We start from the raw sequence: 18,686 nt of genomic DNA, 5'->3' as shown, positions 1-18,686 counted from the left end.
GCTCTGCTCAGAAGCCAGGCTGTAACAGTGCCAGTAAAATCTGACCACCCTGGTTTTCTTCCAAATCTTTGACATTTATATGTCCATTGTCAGGGGAAGTTTGTGGGGCTGAGGTTGTTTTTTATCCAGTGCAATCTGGAGGAGGTTTTGTCTCTTCCACACCAGAGCTGCTATCAGTTTATCATTCCCATTCATTTAGGGACTGGAGATTTTTGCCTAAGCTTCATCCCTCCCTCCTCACCCCGTTTTTTTGTTTGATTTAAATCTGCTCATTCTCTCTCAAAGTCTGCACACAAAGGGCAGAGCAGTGTTTGCCACGTAAGCCCTTTTCCAGTCTGCTTGATTGATCAGTCTGGCATCTTCTCTTGGCATTCCCCACAACCACAGCCTTCACATGCTCCCAAAAGGCACCAGATCCTGGGGGAATTTGCATTGTTGCATGTTTCAGCAGCTGTCATGCACCCTGATGAACGACACTTTGACTATTGCAGGCTGGGAAAAAAAAAAATGAAGAATAACGAGTTTATAATGATCCCTGCAAAATAAAACTGGTTGTAGCATCCAGCTGTATTTACAGCTCATTTCTCATTGCTATTTTGTTTAAATATGTGTTAAATGCATTTCATAGCTGAGGTTCTCCATGAGGTGAGATGGAAGTGAAGGTGGGAATGGAGGAGATAATGGAAGGAATGAGCAGATAACCATGAATGCCAAATAAATGAGGATGTGATATCCAACTTACTTCCAGCATTTCCAGACAAAAACCTCATGGTTTGGGGGGGAAATATTAACCTTGGGTTGTGCCAGCTGTGCAAGATCCTGCAAGGGGCAGGTGCCATGTGGTCACTGGGCTGAAAAGAGAGAGAAAGGGCAGCAACACCCACGGAGCTCTTTGGGGAAAAAAGGCCAATTTATTGTACAGACAGCCCGGATTTAAAGTGTGTCAGTGCAGCCAGGACAGGACAGGAGCTCATTGGACACGGCAAAGACACCAGGGGTTAATGTTGATGATGAATTCCACTCTGTTTGTCACCATGTTGTCACCCTGGGACATTTCCTCCCTAACTGAAGCTGCAGTCAGCTTGTCAGCCTGGGAATGGAGCTGAGAGTCAGGAGAAATCCATTCCTGAGAAGAATTCCCAAGCTGGAATTCCCCAGCTCTGTGAACGTGTGTGCCCACAGTGCCAGCGTTGCAGGGCAGCTGCAGGAGTTGCCGTTTTCCATGCAGTGCTGGCACTGTTGTTGTTGTTGTTGTCGTTGTTGTCGTTGTTGCAGTTTGCCCAGGATGAGGACGGTGGCAGCGGGGACTTTGCCGTGGTGGAGTACGAGAGCGCCGAGCAGGCCGAGAGCGTCAGAGGGGCCATGGACGGGGTGACCATCAACGGCAGGAGGGTCCAGGTGTCCTTCTGTGCCCCTGGAGCACCAGGCAGGAGCACCTTGGCAGCTCTGATAGCAGCACAAAGGATGGTGAGTATCACTTGTTAAATTTTTTTTGCTTCTGCCAGGGTCGGGGTTGAATGTGCAGGAGATGGTGTTTCTTGTTGGGACTCAGATGTTTATTGATTCTTATCTATGTTACAGTGAGTGCTACAGCACTTGTAGCTAACAAATAAAAATGGAGACTTAGCTCTCTCTACAAGGTCTTTTAAGGCCTAACTGTCCAATTAAGAAATGCCACCTGAATTATTTTTACTTTTGATCCAATAACCAAACACCCATGACCTGCAGTCTATCATTTTCTATCCAATTACAAAAATACCACCCAGACCCATGAAGAAGGCAGTGAAGAAGAAAGAAACTTCTGCCCTAAAACCTCTATTTTGCTCTCTATATATTGTTATGTTCCAAAACCCTAAATTCTAAATTTTTCACTCTGTGATATTACACACTTCTAGTCAAACTGCACACTCGTGATCCTAATTCTATCACTCAATTTTGGAAACCTTCTCCATGGCCTCAGGTCAAATGCAGTGTTCTTTTGGGGGTCAGTGCCTGAGCACAGAAAGTTCAAAACTTCCAGTTTCCAGAATTCCAGCAGGTGAAATCCCTGGAAATCTCTTTGGGATGAGCTCATCAAGCCTGAGCTGGGGCTTTGCACAGTGAGGAGAAGGAGCCAGGCTTGGGAAGTATTTGGGGTTTATCAAAGCCAGGCTGGACAGGGCTTGGAGCAGCCTGGGATAGAGGAAAACTCCCTGCTCATGGTCAAGGTTGGAGCTCAATGGGTTTTAACCAACCCAAACCATTCTGGAATTCTCTATCATCAGCCCAGCTCAGGCTCCTTCCTAGGCAGAGATGGCCAGGAAGAAAATAAAATATATCCAGAAAACACCACAAAGTTACACCCACGTAGCTCTGAGATTTTAGTAAATGTAATCTGTAAGAGAAATCATTCCAGCTCAAAACAAAAGTGGGAATGAGTCATTGGACGAGCTAAAACTTGGTTTAAAACACAGAGGCAAGAATTTGTCAGCTTTAAGATAAATTTCAAGGCAGGAGAAATAAGTTCATTTCATGCTCGAGGTAGAAGAAAGCTTTTTACACCCACATGTCTTATCAAATTATTTCCTAGAAAATTGGATGTGATCAATGTTTCATGGAGAGGCAGAAGAGTTCCCTCTCTTCAGCCAGCTCAGACCACATCTCTGTAAAAGAGATGAGAAGTCTGTTCTAAGATATGGTGCTCATGGCAACATTTCTTATTCTCCTGTACTGATAACTCTGGGTTTAAGGGAAAAAACGAAATGTGCTTGAAATTTTGTTGGAATCATTTGTTAGGTGTTTCATTTGAAGGGGGGAAAAAAAAGCAGGAAACAGGGAAGGAAATGTTTGGTTTTTTTCTGTGTCAGATGAAATGTGTACATTGCTGTTGGAGTTGGAGGGATTTAAATGCATTCATTGTTTTCTCCTGCTTCTAACACTTTTTATCTCTTCATTGGAGATGAGGAACAATAGGAAAGGTTTGCTTCCAGAGCCAAATCCAGTGCAGATCATGAAAAGTTTTAATAATCCAGCAATGCTGCAGATGCTGCTGCAGCCCCAGCTGCGTGGCCACGCTGTTAAACCTGGTAAGCTGTTCTGATATAATGCAAAATGAAACCCTGTTCTTTGTGCTGCAAGGCTTTTGCAAATATTTAAGTGGAAATAATGTTTGGAATCTGTGCAGACACTGCTTCAGTGTGTTTGTGCAGATAATTTCACATTTTATGGCAGCAAAAGCAAGAGGTGCTTTGTTATGCTGTTGTTTGGGTAAAATTCAGTGTTCCTACAAATATCCTTGTATAACTCTGGGCTCTGAATATTCGTATTAGAAATGGGTTTAGAAAGAAATGTCTTCTGCAAGACTTTGCTAAACTTAAATCTGATTCTAGATCTGAGTTTTGCAGCCTGAGTCTCTCTCCTGTTGCCAATGTAAATCTTTATTCTTTTGGCTGCTGTCACAGCTGTGCAGAGTGTTTATTACAGCATCAGCCAGAAACATTTCTGTGTTCTGATTAGGATGTGAATAAACATAAACCCTAATTAATCACATTTCAAACAGTGAAAGTGCTCAGAGCAGGAATCAGGTGATGAGGAGATCAAGTGGGAGAGAGCTGAGAGTGTGGTGACAAAAAAAACCCCAAAAACTAGAAATTGGGTGTGAAGTGACCACTTCAGGGCAGAAACACTTGAGCTAAATCTGAATTTAAAGCACTTCAGATAAAGCTGAGGCCTGGAATCAGCTCAGGAGTGAAACTCTCAGGTGTGGAGGAGCACCTGGAGGGGACCTTTGAGCTCTCACATTCTGGTCATTGAACATCAAAAGGTTTCACAGCCTCTCCCACCCTAAACCAGTCTGGCGTTGCCTTAGGCACTTCTGTACACTTGAAAATTTCCTGGAAAGCAAATTTAAAAATACAGGGTAATTCTAAAGATGTTTACTTGCCTAATTTGTAAAATACATGATTTTTTTTTTTATGTGTTTCTTAAACAGTTCTTGGAGCATCTGCAGGTTTACCTCACCTCATAAATTCAGCAGTTGGGCCACCTTTTTTGCAGTTGAATAAAGTTCATCAGGTATGTGACAAATAAAACTGTCATCAAAAGAGATATTTGGGGAGATGTTTAAATGAGAGATCCTAAAGTTTTAAGGAATTACAACTAAAATTAAGTGTTCTTGTTAGAGCTCTAAGGAAAGTGTTGAGATAGGCAGTGCTAACTGTCCAAAATGGAATTATTTTATCTAAATTTTTGATTTAAAACTTGCCAATGCAGACAAAACTTGTCATTACTGGCAGAAAAAAAAAAAAATCCTCTTTAAATGAGTTCTCAAGGAGCCTGGCACATCCCTTGGAGCAGCTCAGCCACAATCCTGTAGAGATTTTTATTTGATAAAAACCGACAAATTCAGCACCCTCAGCTTCATTTTCAAGCTTGCAGGGACCCAAATGTGCCATAAAAAATAGAGATTTGCAGAGTTAATTCTTTCTCATGAAACCCCTCAAGGTTCTTCTGAAATTCCAAATGGGCACCAGAATTCCTGAGAGATCATGGAAAGGATCTTTGGGATGAGTTTGTGCCAGAAATTGAGAATGAGAAAATGCACCCACAGCCAAAAGCTGAGCTGAGCTGCTCTCAGGGATTTCTCCAGTTCTGCCAGGAACCAAAAATTAAATTTAATATTCGTGGTAGGGATTTACACAAATACCTACAAGGGGCTGGAGTCGATCACTTTGCCTTATTATTTCTGATATTTCAGAAATTTCCATTTAAAAAATAAAATCCTCTTCAGCATCAATTATTTCTGCAGTTCTTTTTGGCAAACTTCTTTTAGAGATCTTAAAAAAGAGCCACTAAAATGCAGAAATATTTCTTATGTATATTGAGCTTTTCTGTTTTTTTCTCTAAAAACTGCTGGGTGAATATTTTAATTTAGAATAAACGCTGCTTAATTTTGCCCCTATTAAAAAAAAATACATAATTCTTAGGGCTTTTTTTTTTTTTTTTTTTTTTTTAATTCAAATGACATTTTCAGTTGATCTGTTTTAAGTTCCTGCTGCTCTCTCTTCAGCCTGTGCTTCCTTGGAAGGCAGTGTGAGTGTTTGGTGCTCACAGCTGGAGCCAGGGATGTTTTTCACAATTAACAGTGGGATTGATGATGATCCAAAGGTTTTTTTTTTCCAGTGGTTTTTGGCTTGGGAAAAACTGCAGCCAAACAACTCCATCTTTTCTCTGTCCAGAGACTTAAAATTGTCTCATTTTCTTCCTGGAAGCTTCCTGTCATTTAATGAGCTCCAAATCTGAATTTTAGAAGGATTTGATGATCCAAATTTCTCCTAGAAGTCACATTTTTCTCTTCTGGGATATTCTCTAAAGTCAGAGAAGCAGCTCACTGTTTTATTTTTATTGTCTTGAAATTCAGTGTTGTCACTGAAACACTTCCCAGTCATGCTGATTTAGCTGCCTGCATTTCTTGGGTTTTTATTTTATATCCAGGGCTTTGTAAAGTGACAGAATGTGAATAAATATTTTAAAATAATTCTTTAAAAAGGGATCCAACAGAGAGGATTTGAAGGTTATTCACCCAGTAATTTTTCAGCTCGAGGTTGTCTGATTTTCAACTTGTTTCTCTTAATTTCTCTGAGTTATAAATTATTCTGTGGCAAAATAATGCATTTTCAGCTTTCTCAGGGATGTTTTCCTCATTTATTAAATCTTGGTTAATCCAGAGCCTTTCCTCTGAAGATTCTGACCAAACTGATTTTTCCACTCTTTTATTTCTGGAAGTTTTGCAATGAACCATTTTGATTTTGTGACTGGAGCCAAGTTTAGCAGGAGCAGCCCCTGGCACTGGTGACAATAACTAGCCCTGTAAATCACTGAGACAATTAAAATAAATGCATAACTAATCTAGATATGGCACATCCTTGTTTGGAAAAGCACATTTCTGACTCCAGAAGATCATAGATTAGTTCAGAAGATCATATTTTAGTTTTTCCCTAGAGAATTTAACCCTGCCACCCAGAGACATTTCCAGACTTGGAAATATTTGGATGGTGTTTTGCAGTCTTCAACCCCTGGGTTTGGTGATGAAAAAACAATAAAGAAGAGTGGACTTGGCATGATCACAGTGTCCTGTACATTTATTTTTGTACAACAAGCTATAGAACAACCTATATTTTACTGGCAGATGATGTTGCCAGACACTTCCAGGCCTGCAGCATAAATCATGATATCTTTTAAAGTTTATTTTAAGCCTCAGTGCTGGCCAGAGCTCATAATGTTGAATATACCAGTGGCAGAGTCTGAAGAGGGTGCCCCAAAGTTATTAATTCAGTGGCTCAGTTCTGGTGGCAAACTGATGCAGAATATTTTGAATGAACAATGTGAATATTTTGTGAACTTGCCAATCTGCAGGCACTGTGATTTGTCAGGTTTTAATGGCTCTGGAGTAGGATTTCATGTGGATTTTTATGGAGGGGAACATATCTGGTTATTTATCTGAAATAAAATCAATTCTGTGAAGGAAATTATTCTTTTCCTTTGCTGTCCTAACTGAGAATCTTTAATTTCTTCAAGCAGTGCTGTGTGAAAATGTTCTAAGCCTGCCAACTAAGCCTTGTTTTAATCCTTTCTCAGAGCTCAGTTCTGGGGAGCACCTCCAGCCTGCTGCTGCAGAACCCTGCTCACCTGCCCCTGCCCCAGCAGCAGCTCCTGAAGATGGAAAACATGCAGGCAAACAGTGTAAGGCCATCCCTGCAACTCTGACTCTCTCTCAACACTCCTATAATTCCTAAAATAAATAAATTGTTATCACCACGTTAAGTTCCCTCCCAACCCAACCTATTCATGGTTCTGTGAACGGTTGAGTGGTGCTGAAAAGGTTGAGAATGTGGAAGTTGTAAAAAAAAAGGAGCTGTGAGCAGATTATTTGAATCGTTTACACAGTTTTCTCTTCTTCCTTTTAGAAACCAGGTTTGCTGGGAGAACCTCCAACAATGCTGCTGCAGACAGTGCTGGGCATAGGGGTGATGCCAGCAGTGAGCTCAGGCCTGGCAACTCGAGGAGAAGCTCTCAAGTGTAAATGACATTTTCATTTCATCCCAAATCAGTAAAAAAGCCCAGCTTCACGTTATGCACCTGACTTTGTCCCTGTGTAACAAAAGCAGGTTGTTAAATACTCTGCTGGCTCAGTTACTGCCATTTTTTTTTTTTTTGTGCACTTGGAACGTGCTTTTATCTGGGGGTGACATTTTGTGGGGTTTTTCAAAGCAGGTAAATGTCAGTTGCTTAAGAGGCACCACAAATTTGCCTTCAAATTTGCTCTTTGCCTTCGTTTTATTATGAAATTTGTTTTTAATAACCAGTCTGTGACAGGTGTCAATTTGGAATGCAAATTTCTGTGCCACTGATGCCCTCAGTATTTATGAGGGAAGATCAGTTGGATGCTGGGGGTGCTCACCTGGAGAGGAGAAGGATCCAGGGAGAGCTCAGAGCCCCTGGCAGGGCCTGAAGGGGCTCCAGGAGAGCTGGGGAGGGACTGGGGACAAGGCAGGGAGGGACAGCACACAGGGAATGGCTGTGAGTTGAAAAAAAATGGATTTAGATGGGATATTGGGGAGGAATTCCTGGAATAGAATTCCCAGGGGCTGTCCCTGGATCCCTGGCAATGTCCAAGGCCAGGTTGGAGCACTCTGGGGTACTGGAAGGTGTTCCTGCCATGGCAGGGGATGGGAATGGATGATCCTTCAAGTCCCTCCCAACCCAAACCATTCCAGGATTTTCTGATCTTGTTTCCTCCACTGCTCCCTGTGTTCTGCAGCCCTGGCCATGCTCTGAGTCATGGCAATAACCAGGAACAAAGGAAAAATACCCAGGGGAGGGCAGAAAGCTCCTCTGAATATCCAAATTTTCATTTAGGAGAACACTTTCCAGCTTTTCAGTTAAAAGAATTCCCCTAATGCCAGTTGAGGTGGGGTTTCCCCCTGTGTTCCCATCCAGCATCCTCCAGGATGTTGTTCCCAGGTTTTTTTAAAAATGACAGGAAGCACTAAGTAAGTTACCACAGGGAATGTTTAGAAAAGTCAAAATTTTATTGAATCAGCTTAAGATTGAGTTACTTGCCTTTGTGATGGGAAAAGACCAAAAAGCAGTGAAGCAGAAATAGAATTGTTCTCCTCCTCCCTCATTAACCCCCCAGCCGAGCCCTGTGTAAGCAATGCCGTGTTAACAGCAAAGTTTTCTCCATGAGTGCAGCTCGTAACGCAGCTCCCATTGCAGCAGCAGGGATGGGCGTGCTGCCCTTCTTCCCGACCCAGCCCGCTCTTGGACAGGCTCTGGGCGGCCCCGGCGCTGCTGCAGACAAAGGCGAGGCCGTGCCGGCAGCTCAGCCCTTCCCTCCGCCGCTGCCCGGCCTCCCCGGCGGCTCCCTGCGGGCCCAGCACGCCAAAGCCCCCGGGCACAGCAAGAACTGCGACTCCAGCCTGGGGGTAAGGAGCCTGCAGCACAGGCACTGCCTTCTGCCTGCTGCTCTCTTCTTGTGTCTTCTTTCTATTCTTTTGTCTTCTTTCTTTCCTTCTTCCTTTTTCTCTTCTTTCTCTTCTTTCTTTCTCTTTTGTCTTCTTCCGCTTCTTCCTCTTCATCCTCTACTTCCTCTTCTTCCTCTTTCTCTTCTTCCTCTCTGTCTTCTTCCTCTTCTTCCTCTTCTTCCTCTTCTTCCTCTTCTTTCTCTTCTTCCTCTTCTTCCTCTCTTTCTTCCTCTTTTTTCTTTCTCTTCTCTCTTCTCTCTTTTTTCTCTCTTCTCTCTTCTCTCTTCTTCTCCCTCCTTTTCTCCCTCCTTTTCTCTCTCCTTTTCTCTCTTCTCTCTTCTTTTCTCTCTTCTTTTCTCTCTTCTCTCTTCTCCCTTCTCTCTTTTCTCTCTTTTCTCTCTTCTCTCTTATCTCTTCTCTCTTCACTCTTCTTTTTGCTCTTCTCTCTTTTCTCTCTCTTCTCTTCTCTTCTCTTCTCTTCTCTTCTCTTCTCTTCTCTTCTCTTCTCTTCTCTTCTCTTCTCTTCTCTTCTCTTCTCTTCTCTTCTCTTCTCTTCTCTTCTCTTCTCTTCTCTTCTCTTCTCTTCTCTTCTCTTCTCTCTTTTTCCCTCCTCCTTTTCTCCTCCTCCTCTTTCTCTCCTTTATTTTAACCACGCCTGCATCTCCAGTGTACAATTTGCTCCATCCCAGGAGCATCCTCAGCCATGCAAAGGTCACTGCAGTTGTGGGTAATGGGGAGAGAACAATGCTGCTCCTTGGTGGTCCAGCTGAATGAACAAAGGCAGCTCCACGGTGCTGCAGGGCCTTTTTTCCATGTGTTTGCCTCAGTGTTTGATGGTGAAATTTATCTCAGGGGCAGTGTCTCTTCTAATGGCCAAAAATTGAACTTGGGGTTGAATTTTATGATTAATCAGGAGCAGTTCTGGTGGTGGTGGGGAGCCTTTGGGTTTCCAGTTGCTTGTGTGTGTATATAAATTTTCCACTTTTAATTATCAGGTTTTTTAAAATATATTTATTCCCTTGGAGATGAGGTGTGAGAGGATGATGGCATTTAAGTGGCCTCATTATTTCAGATTTTTTTTTTCTTCCCTTAACAAAATTTACGTTTTTTATAAATGCATCAATACTTAGACATTTTTGGGGAGCCATGTGCTTAATTCATCATTTTCCTAACATTTGGCCTTTATTTCCTTATTTCTCCAAGTAAAAAGAGTTGATTTTTGTCTTGGCCATGTACTTAATGTTCACTCCCTGCATCTGGAATTGCTCGAGTGATTATTATTCTTTCACTTGCATATAAAAGGTTTTCTTTTGTTTGTTTGTTTTGTAATATCCTTTAGGAACTTGCAATCTGAAGAGAAACATTCCTACAAAAACTATTTGGAAGAAAAAATTGCAGGGAATGTGTCCAGATTGCTGAAATAAAATGGAACTTTTGAAGGATTGACTTCAAAAAGTTTTTTATTTCAAAAGTTGCGTTTTAAGAGTTTTTTTCATAGGACTGAGCTTTTTCCAAAAAAAAAAAAAAAAAAGTGCTCCTGCTGGGCCACTTAACCTTATTTCTGATCAATTTTATATGAATTTAATGCAGATTGTCCTGTCCATTTTTCAGACTCCCTTGAAAAAACAGACTTCTCTGCTTGGGGAGCCCCCAAAGGAAATTCGGCTGAGCACCAACCCCTACTTGAATTTGGCAAGTGTTTTGCCTGGTATCTGCCTGCCAGGTAAGCAAACATTTTATTGCAAATTTCCACAGCCAGAGCATGGCAAATATTCATCCTGTTTGCCTGGTAAATCTAGTGACCATTTGTCCTCAAGGAAATCATATAGTGTGTCTTAAAATTGCAAAGTAATTAAACAGGGTTCAATTTTCAGAGGCTCATAAACTTCTAGAAGCCTTTCAGTTATTAATAGCACTGATTAATTTGGGGCACAGCCTAATGTGAAAAGGCAAATTTCAATTTTAATCCTGGAACCAGAACCTAATTTGTGTGTTTTCTACAAGCCAGGTGTTTATTCAAACTCTGTTCTTTGTGTTCCCAGCAGCAATTGCCAGCAAAGCCTCCAGTCCTCCACAGCAGACCAGCCTTCCAAACAATGTCCTGGATGCTGCTGTGGCTCAGGGAACTGCATCACAACATGCAATGGAAAATTATTTCAGTTATTCCCAGCAGCCTGGGGAATACCCACAGGTAGGAATTGCACAGCCTGGTGTCCTCCCCTGGATTCTCCCAGAGCTGCTCCTTGTTTTCTCTGGGTGTTCTTCCTCAAGGGACACTTTTATCTCTTTCAGTGTTCAGAGCAGATTTAGCACAAAGGACAGTCCCTGCTGAAATCACAACCCTTGAAAAAAATTTGATTCTTGAGAGCCTGAGCTCCAGACACTCACTAAAAAATGACTTCTCAGCACCCCTGCCTTGGCTTTTGTGTCTGCCTTCAAAACCAGGGGCTTTTTTTCTTTGCCTTCCCCAGAAGTTTTTAAGTCTTGAACTTTGGCTGGATCCCAGAGGAGAGAGCTCAGCCTCCCAGTTCCTGCACAGCTTGGGGGATGCTTGGCAGCTGCTCTCAGTGCACAGGATGTGCTCCCCATCTGCCCCACGTGGTGATCAGAGCATGGCCATGAGCTGCAGGGTTTGGGGAGTGCTGCAGTGCTCAGAGCCACTTCCACAGGACACTGGCAGGGAACATTCCCAGGTTTTCATTAACCATCCCTGGAACTGTACAGATCAAATCTGAGAGCTGCCTCCTCCCCAGAGGAGACAGAGACTCTCCTGGGCTGCTGGCAGGGACATTGTGACCCCTGAGCATGGAGAGGGTTTGGATTGGGAGGCTCCCAGCCTGGCCACAGGGTCACTGCACTGAGCTTTGCCAGGGGCCAAACCCCTCTTGGATCAGATCTGGTGCCTGAAGGGGCTCCAGGAGAGCTGCAGAGGGACTGGGGACAGGGCAGGGAGGGACAGGACACAGGGAATGGATCCCACTGCCAGAGGGCAGGGATGGATGGGATATTGGGAAGGAATTGTTCCCTGGCAGGGTGGGGGTGCTCAGAGAAGCTGTGGCTGTCCCTGGATCCCTGGAGCTGTTCCCATAACAGGAATTGTCCCTGCCTTACTGCCAGGCCAGGAGTTCCTCTTGAATGTTTTAATCATTACCATTACTTTAAATGTTTGATTTGAGCTTCACCACTGGTGCCAAAGGTGTTTTGAAGTTTTCTTGGAGAGCTTTGGGTTGTAAGAATTGTAGGCAGACATGGGAGAGGATTTCTGCTCCTCTGTAGGAGGCTGCCCAGCAGTGGTACCAGCATTATGCTCAGGCACATCACTCTACCCAGGCCAGAGTGGATGGCTTGGAAAATGGAGCCTCTGAGGTGAGAAATAATTTCATTTTCTTGCTGTCTCCACTGGCTGTTGCTCCCATCAGCTTTAGGACACCTGCTTTGTGTGTTGGCACAGAAATGAGGGGCTGAGTGTGGGGTGAAGGCACTGCATGGGCACTGCTGCAGGGCAGCCCTGCACCCCCCTGGGGTCACAGCCAAAACATCCCTCTCTAAAATCCCACCATCCAAAATCACCTGGAACACTCAGGAATGGATTAAAATATTCCCACCAAGAAGCAGCACACCGTTAATGGCATTTCCCAGCATGGAAGGGCTGTTTCTTGCCCAAACTGAGGTTTTTGTGACAAAGGAGAAAGCCACTTTTTAAAGGAATGACACAAATTAAACCATCATCCAAATCCCACATTTTACTCCGGGAATTGCTGCACACCCGAGCTGCTGTGAATTTAATACTCAGGTATTTCCATACCTGCTGAGAGAAAAAAAAAAAAAAAAAAAAAAAAAAGGAGAATTATTAAACCTTTCTTCCTTCTACTTCATGGATCCCGTTGTGGATTCAGGAATTTACAGGTGGATCTTTCCCAGACTACAGCACCTGCCTGCAGGTGGTGCCTGCCCTTTTGAGTGGAGCCCAGGGATCCCAGCAGGGCTTGCAGCCTCCCCCAGCAAATCCCTTAAAGCAGGTGAGAGGAGAGGAAGAGGAGAGAGGAGAGGAAGAGCAGTGGCTGCAGATTCCTCTTCCCTGTGTGCTGCTGCCCCCGAGTGGAGCTTTCCCTGTGCATCCCTCCTGCACACAATTCCTGGGAATGTCAGGAGAGCTTGGGCCAGCTCCAGAACCCTGCAAGCTCTGGGGATCAGCTCCTCTCAGTGCCCCAAAACCCACGGGCAGAGCAAGGCTGGGGTTTTAGGAGCTTCTTGGAGAGATAGCAGTGTGAAAAAATGCCTGGAAGGAGGCAAATAAAGTAGGAAAAGAGGAGGAGATTCACACTGGATTTAAATGGGTGTTTGTCTGACTTGCAGATGGTTTGCACTGGGATAGAATCTCTGGAGTGGAGACAGCAGCTCAAAATTTCCTGAAAAGCAAATTAAAAAACACGGGATAAATCTAAAGATTTTTACTTGCCTAATTAGGAAAATACACAGTTTATTTTTTTTTTTTTTTTTTTTGGAGTGTGTTTCTAAAACAGTTCTTGGAGCATCTGCAGGGTTACCTGGTCTTGGGCATCATCCAGATTACCAACACTGGATCGTGGGGGATAAAATGGCTTTTATTTGGAATTCCACCAGGTGTCAACTGCAGCCTTCTTCAGCCACACTCACTGAGCAAAGCTTCCTGTGCTGGGGCTCCAGTGGACACTGAGTTTTCATCAATAAATGGAAACATTTCCAAATGCTTTGGAAACAGTGAGGGCCAATTTATGGAGTCTGGTTAGGATTTAGAACTGCTGAGGAATTCCTGTCCCTGTGCTGAGGTAAATCCCATTGCTCCTGTTTTTATGGATGGCAGAGCTGAGGGGCCTGGCCCTTGCACCACAGGATTAAATTCTGTTTTAGACTGGGCATGAAATTTTTTTTTTTTTTTTTTTTGAGATTTTGGAGACAGTGCATTCCTTTTAATTCCTGACTCCTGGGTACAAAGCCTGGCCATGGGCTGGGACATGAAAAAAAACCTGAGTTTTCAGATTCCCACCAGCTCTGACATGGCTGGAAATGATGGAATGGCAACAGAAGGAGAGAGAGGGTGGGGTTTGAGCTGAGCAGCACCTCTCAGTTTATGTCCAGAGAGGTTCTGGGATGGTGCAGAGCAGCTCCCTGGGATGTTGCTGTTCATGCCAGGAGCCATAAAAGGCAGGAGGAGCACACTCAGTCCCTTGGCACAGGCACAGCAGCTCACTTGGCCTCCAGGCTGCTGCAACTGCAGCTAAATGGGAGTGGAGAGGCTGCTCTGTCAGCTCAGGGTGTGCTTGTGTGCCTGTGCTTGCAGGGACCCTGCAGCTCCTTGGAATCCTTTTTTTGGAGGCTTTTTTTGGGGCTTTTTAAAATCCTGCTGTTACAGAGGCTCAGGAGGAGCAGGGTCAGGGGGTTTGTGTGAGGCAGGAGCTGGTGGAGGGACACAGGACATGGGTGACAACCCCAGGGCTCTCAAAACTGCAGGAGAGAGAGGACAGGGCCAGAACTTAAAAGTCTTTCCTGGTTGGAAAGGCTTAAAGAGATTTAAAGTCTTTCCTTGTTGGTTTTTTGGGATATTTTAATTTATTTTATATTTACCTACATATAAACACAAACAACGGGACAGGATTGTTGGAGCACTTGTTTTGAAGCTTTATTTCATTATAATTATTAATTTTATTTTACAGAGTTAAGCACAGGAGATGGAAACAGTTTTAGCTGCTAATAACAGCAAAGTTGTTTTTTTTTGTTACAAAGTCTTTTAACAACTTTTTAGTCAATAGTATAATATTAAAAGCTGACAGGCATTTGCTTAGGCCAATTAATCTTGCTTTGAAGAATGCTTGTAAACAAGCATTGTAATAGCTTAAAACGGTGGCTAAAGCTTCATTATTAAGTTGACATACTTTATTATTTTGTTTAACATATTTTCTTGAGGCTTATCTTTACATAGCTTATAGCCTTACTGTTTCTTGTTCTTGTATTTTTAGTATTTTTGCATTTTTCTCTTTTGAGATTCCCTTTCATGCAGCTTTTTAAAAGTCTTGTACCTTTTCTATTTCCCACATTTCAGGCACATCAGGTGTCCTAAAAAAAAACAGTGGGGTTTTTTTTAGGGAAACCCTGGGGCTCAAAGCCAAAGGAGTGGGGTTTTTGACATCACTTCACTGGGAATTCCCAGCCTGGAGCACTGTTCATTGGCAGTGGTGGTATTAAGTTTTTATCTTCTTTTTTCCTCTTCTGCCAGAGTCAGGATTAATGCAGGACAGACAGGATTTTCATATTAGGACTCAGATGCTTATTAATTCTTATCCATGTTACAGGGACTGCCACAGCACTTGCAGCTAACAAATTAAAATGAAGAAATGGTTACAAGGTCTTTTAAAGCCAAGCAGTCCAGTTAAAAGCTAACACCTGAATTATTTTTACTTTTACCCCAATGACCAATCACCCTTGACCTGCAGTGTGGCATTTTCTACCCAAGGGGAAGGACAAGAAGGAAGAAAAACCAACTCCTTAAAACCTCCATCTTGCCCTATACCTAAAACCCTTCACCATGTGATGTTACACACTTCTATTCTAATGGTTGTAGTTCTGTCGTTCCTCTGGGGCTCGGAGCACTGCCCTGGTGGCGTTGGGCAGAGTGTCACTGTGCTGTGTCACCCGCAGGTGGCCCCGAAGCGCAGCTCCTCGTACCTCGTGTCCTCCCCCGAGCCCGGCCCCGTGGAATTCCCGGCTCGCTACTCGGAATCCTCGCTGAAGAAGAAGCGCGTGTATTGATCCACCCCCACTCGAGGATTGATCCACCCCCACGGGTGGATTGATCTATCCCCAGATCCATCCCCACCCGGGTATTGATCCATCCCACGCTTGTATTGATCCATCCCATGGGTGTATTGATCCACCCCACTCGAGGATTGATCTGTCCCCACGGGTGTATTGATCCATCCCCACGGGTGTATTGATCCACCCCACTCGAGGATTGATCCATCCCCACGGGTGTATTGATCCATCCCCCGGGTGTATTGATCCACCCCACTCGAGGATTGATCTGTCCCCACGGGTGTATTGATCTATCCCCACGGGTGTATTGATCCATCCCATGGGTGTATTGATCCATCCCCACGGGTGTATTGATCTATCCCCACGGGTGTATTGATCCATCCCATGGGTGTATTGATCCATCCCCACGGGTGTATTGATCCACCCTACTCGAGGATTGATCCATCCCACGCGTGGATTGATCCTCCCCACTCGAGGATTGATCCACCCCTCGGAGTGATGGATTCCCAGCCCGGCCCAGGGAATCCCTCTGTTATTTATTGCTGCCTTAACTTCAGACAAGGAATTCTTTCTGCGTGGGCTTGAGTGTCCCAGGAGGCGCCGGCTCTGTCCTGGCACACCCAAGGACACGAGACGGGTGTGACAAAGGCGGTGGCTGCTGCCACTTGGAGAGGAGGGGACAGTGGTGGCTTTGTCCCCTCAGGGACAGAGCACAGGGACTTGGGGAGCTGGGGCAGCTCCAGCTGAAAGCAATAAAAACCCAGAGGAAAGAAAGCTGATCCTTTCTGCGGTCCTCAGCCTGAGGAAGTTAAAAGAGGAAGTCTTGATAGTGATTATTTTGTATTTTTTTAACTCCAGATGTGTCGGGGGTGGGGGGGGGGGTTCCCAACTTTCCTTTTTCCAGGATTAAGAGCTCTGCATTTACAGCCTTTCAATTTTTAATGTATCTTCTTAATCCTGGAATGGAGTGATACCAAATGGATTCCCAGAGCCTCAGTGATGTTCTCAAGCAATGCCTGCTCAAAGGGAGATGCTGTCCTGTGCTGCCTTGGAATACTCCCTGGGATTTGGAGAGCTGATCCTTGGCCAGTGGAATCACTTTGTTTTTAGGCTGAGAATCCACAGCTTTTCCATGGAGGAAATCATTCCCAGTGTGAGGCAGCACTGTCCTTCCACAGGTGTGGGACAGCTCTTCTGGGCCACCCCACATGGTTTCCCACTTTTGAGTGTATTTTCCTTTTTTTTTTTTTTTTTTTTTTTTTTTTAAAGACTTTTTGTATTTTTAGCTTCTTACCAGCTCTGGCTCGAGTTGTTCTGTTCTGCCATCAGCCCTTGGAGATCAGCAATCCTTCCTTTTGCCATCAGTGACAGGTAAAGGAGGAGCCAGCCCTCATTCCAAGGCTTTGGAATTCCAATTCCTTGGAATCCTGCTGCAAATCCATTTGGATTGAGTTCACCAAGGCCAGGAGCCACCTCCTTCTCCCTTTTCTTTGCTAGAAAACACTGAAGCCATTTTTCAATACCGATTTTTTTTTTTTTAATTAAAAGTCTTAAACTTTGCCTTTCAAGCTTTGGGATGTGACCAGGATCCACATTTTCAAAGCTTAAAAAAAAAAATCCCAGTCAAAAATTTCCTCAGCTGCTGGAACTGCTCCACAAACAGGAGCCAGGAGCTTTTCTGGGATTCTGCCTGTATGTATTGATGAATTCACTTGTAATATTTTGTTTCAACTGTTTGTATATGCAACTTTCTCAACTTGTTACACTTTTCAATGAAAATAAACTGTTGGTACTTACTTGGAGTGGATTTTCTGGGGAGGAAAACAACTCTGCACTCTTTTAATCAGATAAGGTAGGAAAAAGTTTTGAAAGAACACCACTGCTATGGAAATTCCATTTTTAAAACTCTCTTTAATTTATGATTAAAAAGGGAGGCACATGGAGAAAAAAAAAAATTCTTTATTAGACTTGTTTGTATAAAGAGTAACAAAGTGCTTACAGATTAAATTCAGCTTCCTACGTGACATACAGAAACAATAACACTGTAAAAATAAATCTGACCTCCTTGGAGCTCATAATTACCATTTTTATATATATTTATATATATATATATAGACCTCTTTCTATTATTGCCAAAACTCGAGGATCTCTTCAGAGCATTTTCCAACTCCAGGTGTGGTAGGAAAAATGATGGCAGCAGAAGGTTCCAGTTAAACCACTCATGGGCTGAGTCAAAATGTTCTTTATAAAAAAATTTGTTGGAGGGGTTTCCATTGCCCAGGACACCCCTGGGTGCTCAGGCCTTTTTTTTTTTCCTTTGGGATAATCCCCTCCAGACTCTGGGCATGGACTGGGTTCTTTTCCATCTCCAGGAATTCCTGAGCTCCAGGGGGAAGAATGTGGGAGTGGAGTTAGGAAAAGCAAATTCTTTATCCCAAAATTGAGGCTCTCACAGAAATGCACAACTGTGCCCACCCCTCCACATTTCTGGGGATGGTTCTTTTCAACACTTCTTAAAAAATATCTGTAAGAGCTCAGGACTGGGACCTCGTGGGTTAAAAAGAGCTGAACATTTTGTCTTTCCTATATTTTATAGGTTCTTTTGTTTCTTACTAGGATTTAAGTGCATGTGAAGGATATTTTTTCAGCCAACTTCAAAATTATTAATTGAGTCCTCTTACATCCAGTGGCTGAGGTTTAAGCTGAGAAATGCCAGTGGATTTTCCCAGCTCACATCATCCATCAGGGCAATTCCAATTGTGGCACAACCAGAATCAGAGCAGGATAAAACTGCCCTGCAAGAACAGCAGCAAAGGGAGCTGGAGTTCATTTTGCCCAAATATTTTAAATTCTTTTAAAATCCAACTCTTCAATCTGTTGGCAAAAGAATCTTTTATAACCACATCAGCTCAGCCAGAGGAGAAACTACAGGAGTTTAAAAAAAATTTAAAAAAAAAAAAAAAAAAAATGTAGCCTTGGGCATAGATAGTTTGCTGGGCATTTGAAGTCCTGACAGGATAAAAATAATTAATTACATTTTACTCATAATTGTTTCAAATCCTTGGATCAGGTTGTGGAAGGTGGTGCGTTCGTCGTGTTTGAAGATCCAGCACTTCCTCATCAGCTGATCCACCTGGCAACAGAAACAGGGATTTTTTAAAGGAATTAAAACATTTCTTTGGGTTTTCCAGTAAACACAATGCAGCAGAGTGTCCTTGAATGAACCTCAGATGTTGCTGAGCAGGGGGGTTTGGTCAGTTCAGGTTTAAACCAGCACAGCACCCGGGGAGCTGCACCCCAGGAATTGCCAAAATCAGAGGAATTCCCAAGGAATGGTCATGGATCCAGGTACTACAGCAAGTCCTTGACCCCTCTGAAGGGACACCATGGACT

At 43.6% G+C, this 18,686-nt stretch overlaps 2 protein-coding genes across 8 annotated transcripts in view; one reads left to right on the top strand and one right to left on the bottom strand.

The window, feature by feature from the left end:
• The window catches only part of RAVER2 (ribonucleoprotein, PTB binding 2), a 30,566-nt gene extending 13,477 nt beyond the window's left edge, over positions 1-17,089 (top strand). The window contains exons 4-14 of one of the 7 annotated variants that reach the window (XM_088169621.1): positions 1,276-1,467; positions 2,939-3,065; positions 3,971-4,053; positions 6,616-6,720; positions 6,945-7,056; positions 8,257-8,465; positions 10,116-10,227; positions 10,550-10,695; positions 11,781-11,870; positions 12,401-12,523; positions 15,180-17,089. In XM_088169621.1, coding sequence (XP_088025747.1) covers positions 1,276-1,467; positions 2,939-3,065; positions 3,971-4,053; positions 6,616-6,720; positions 6,945-7,056; positions 8,257-8,465; positions 10,116-10,227; positions 10,550-10,695; positions 11,781-11,870; positions 12,401-12,523; positions 15,180-15,290 — 1,410 coding nt within the window. In that variant the 3' untranslated portion in view covers positions 15,291-17,089. Of the gene's footprint in view, positions 1-1,275; positions 1,468-2,938; positions 3,066-3,970; positions 4,054-6,615; positions 6,721-6,944; positions 7,057-8,256; positions 8,466-10,115; positions 10,228-10,546; positions 10,696-11,780; positions 11,871-12,400; positions 12,993-15,179 lie in introns of those variants that run through there. The other 6 variants (XM_088169620.1, XM_088169622.1, XM_088169617.1 and 3 more) reach the window with 6 other exon arrangements.
• A 145-nt stretch (positions 17,090-17,234) lies between these two features.
• JAK1 (Janus kinase 1) overlaps positions 17,235-18,686 on the bottom strand; it is a 46,724-nt gene continuing 45,272 nt past the window's right edge. Inside the window, exon 25 of the mRNA XM_088169615.1 lies at positions 17,235-18,426. Coding sequence (XP_088025741.1) covers positions 18,325-18,426 — 102 coding nt within the window. The 3' untranslated portion in view covers positions 17,235-18,324. The remainder of the gene's footprint in view (positions 18,427-18,686) is intronic.

Source organism: Sturnus vulgaris, chromosome 9 (assembly GCF_052056855.1).
Source record: "Sturnus vulgaris isolate bStuVul1 chromosome 9, bStuVul1.hap1, whole genome shotgun sequence".
Classification (NCBI taxonomy): domain Eukaryota; kingdom Metazoa; phylum Chordata; class Aves; order Passeriformes; family Sturnidae; genus Sturnus; species Sturnus vulgaris.
The sequence above is the reverse complement of the archived record's forward strand: the minus strand, read 5'-3'. Positions and strand labels throughout refer to the sequence as shown.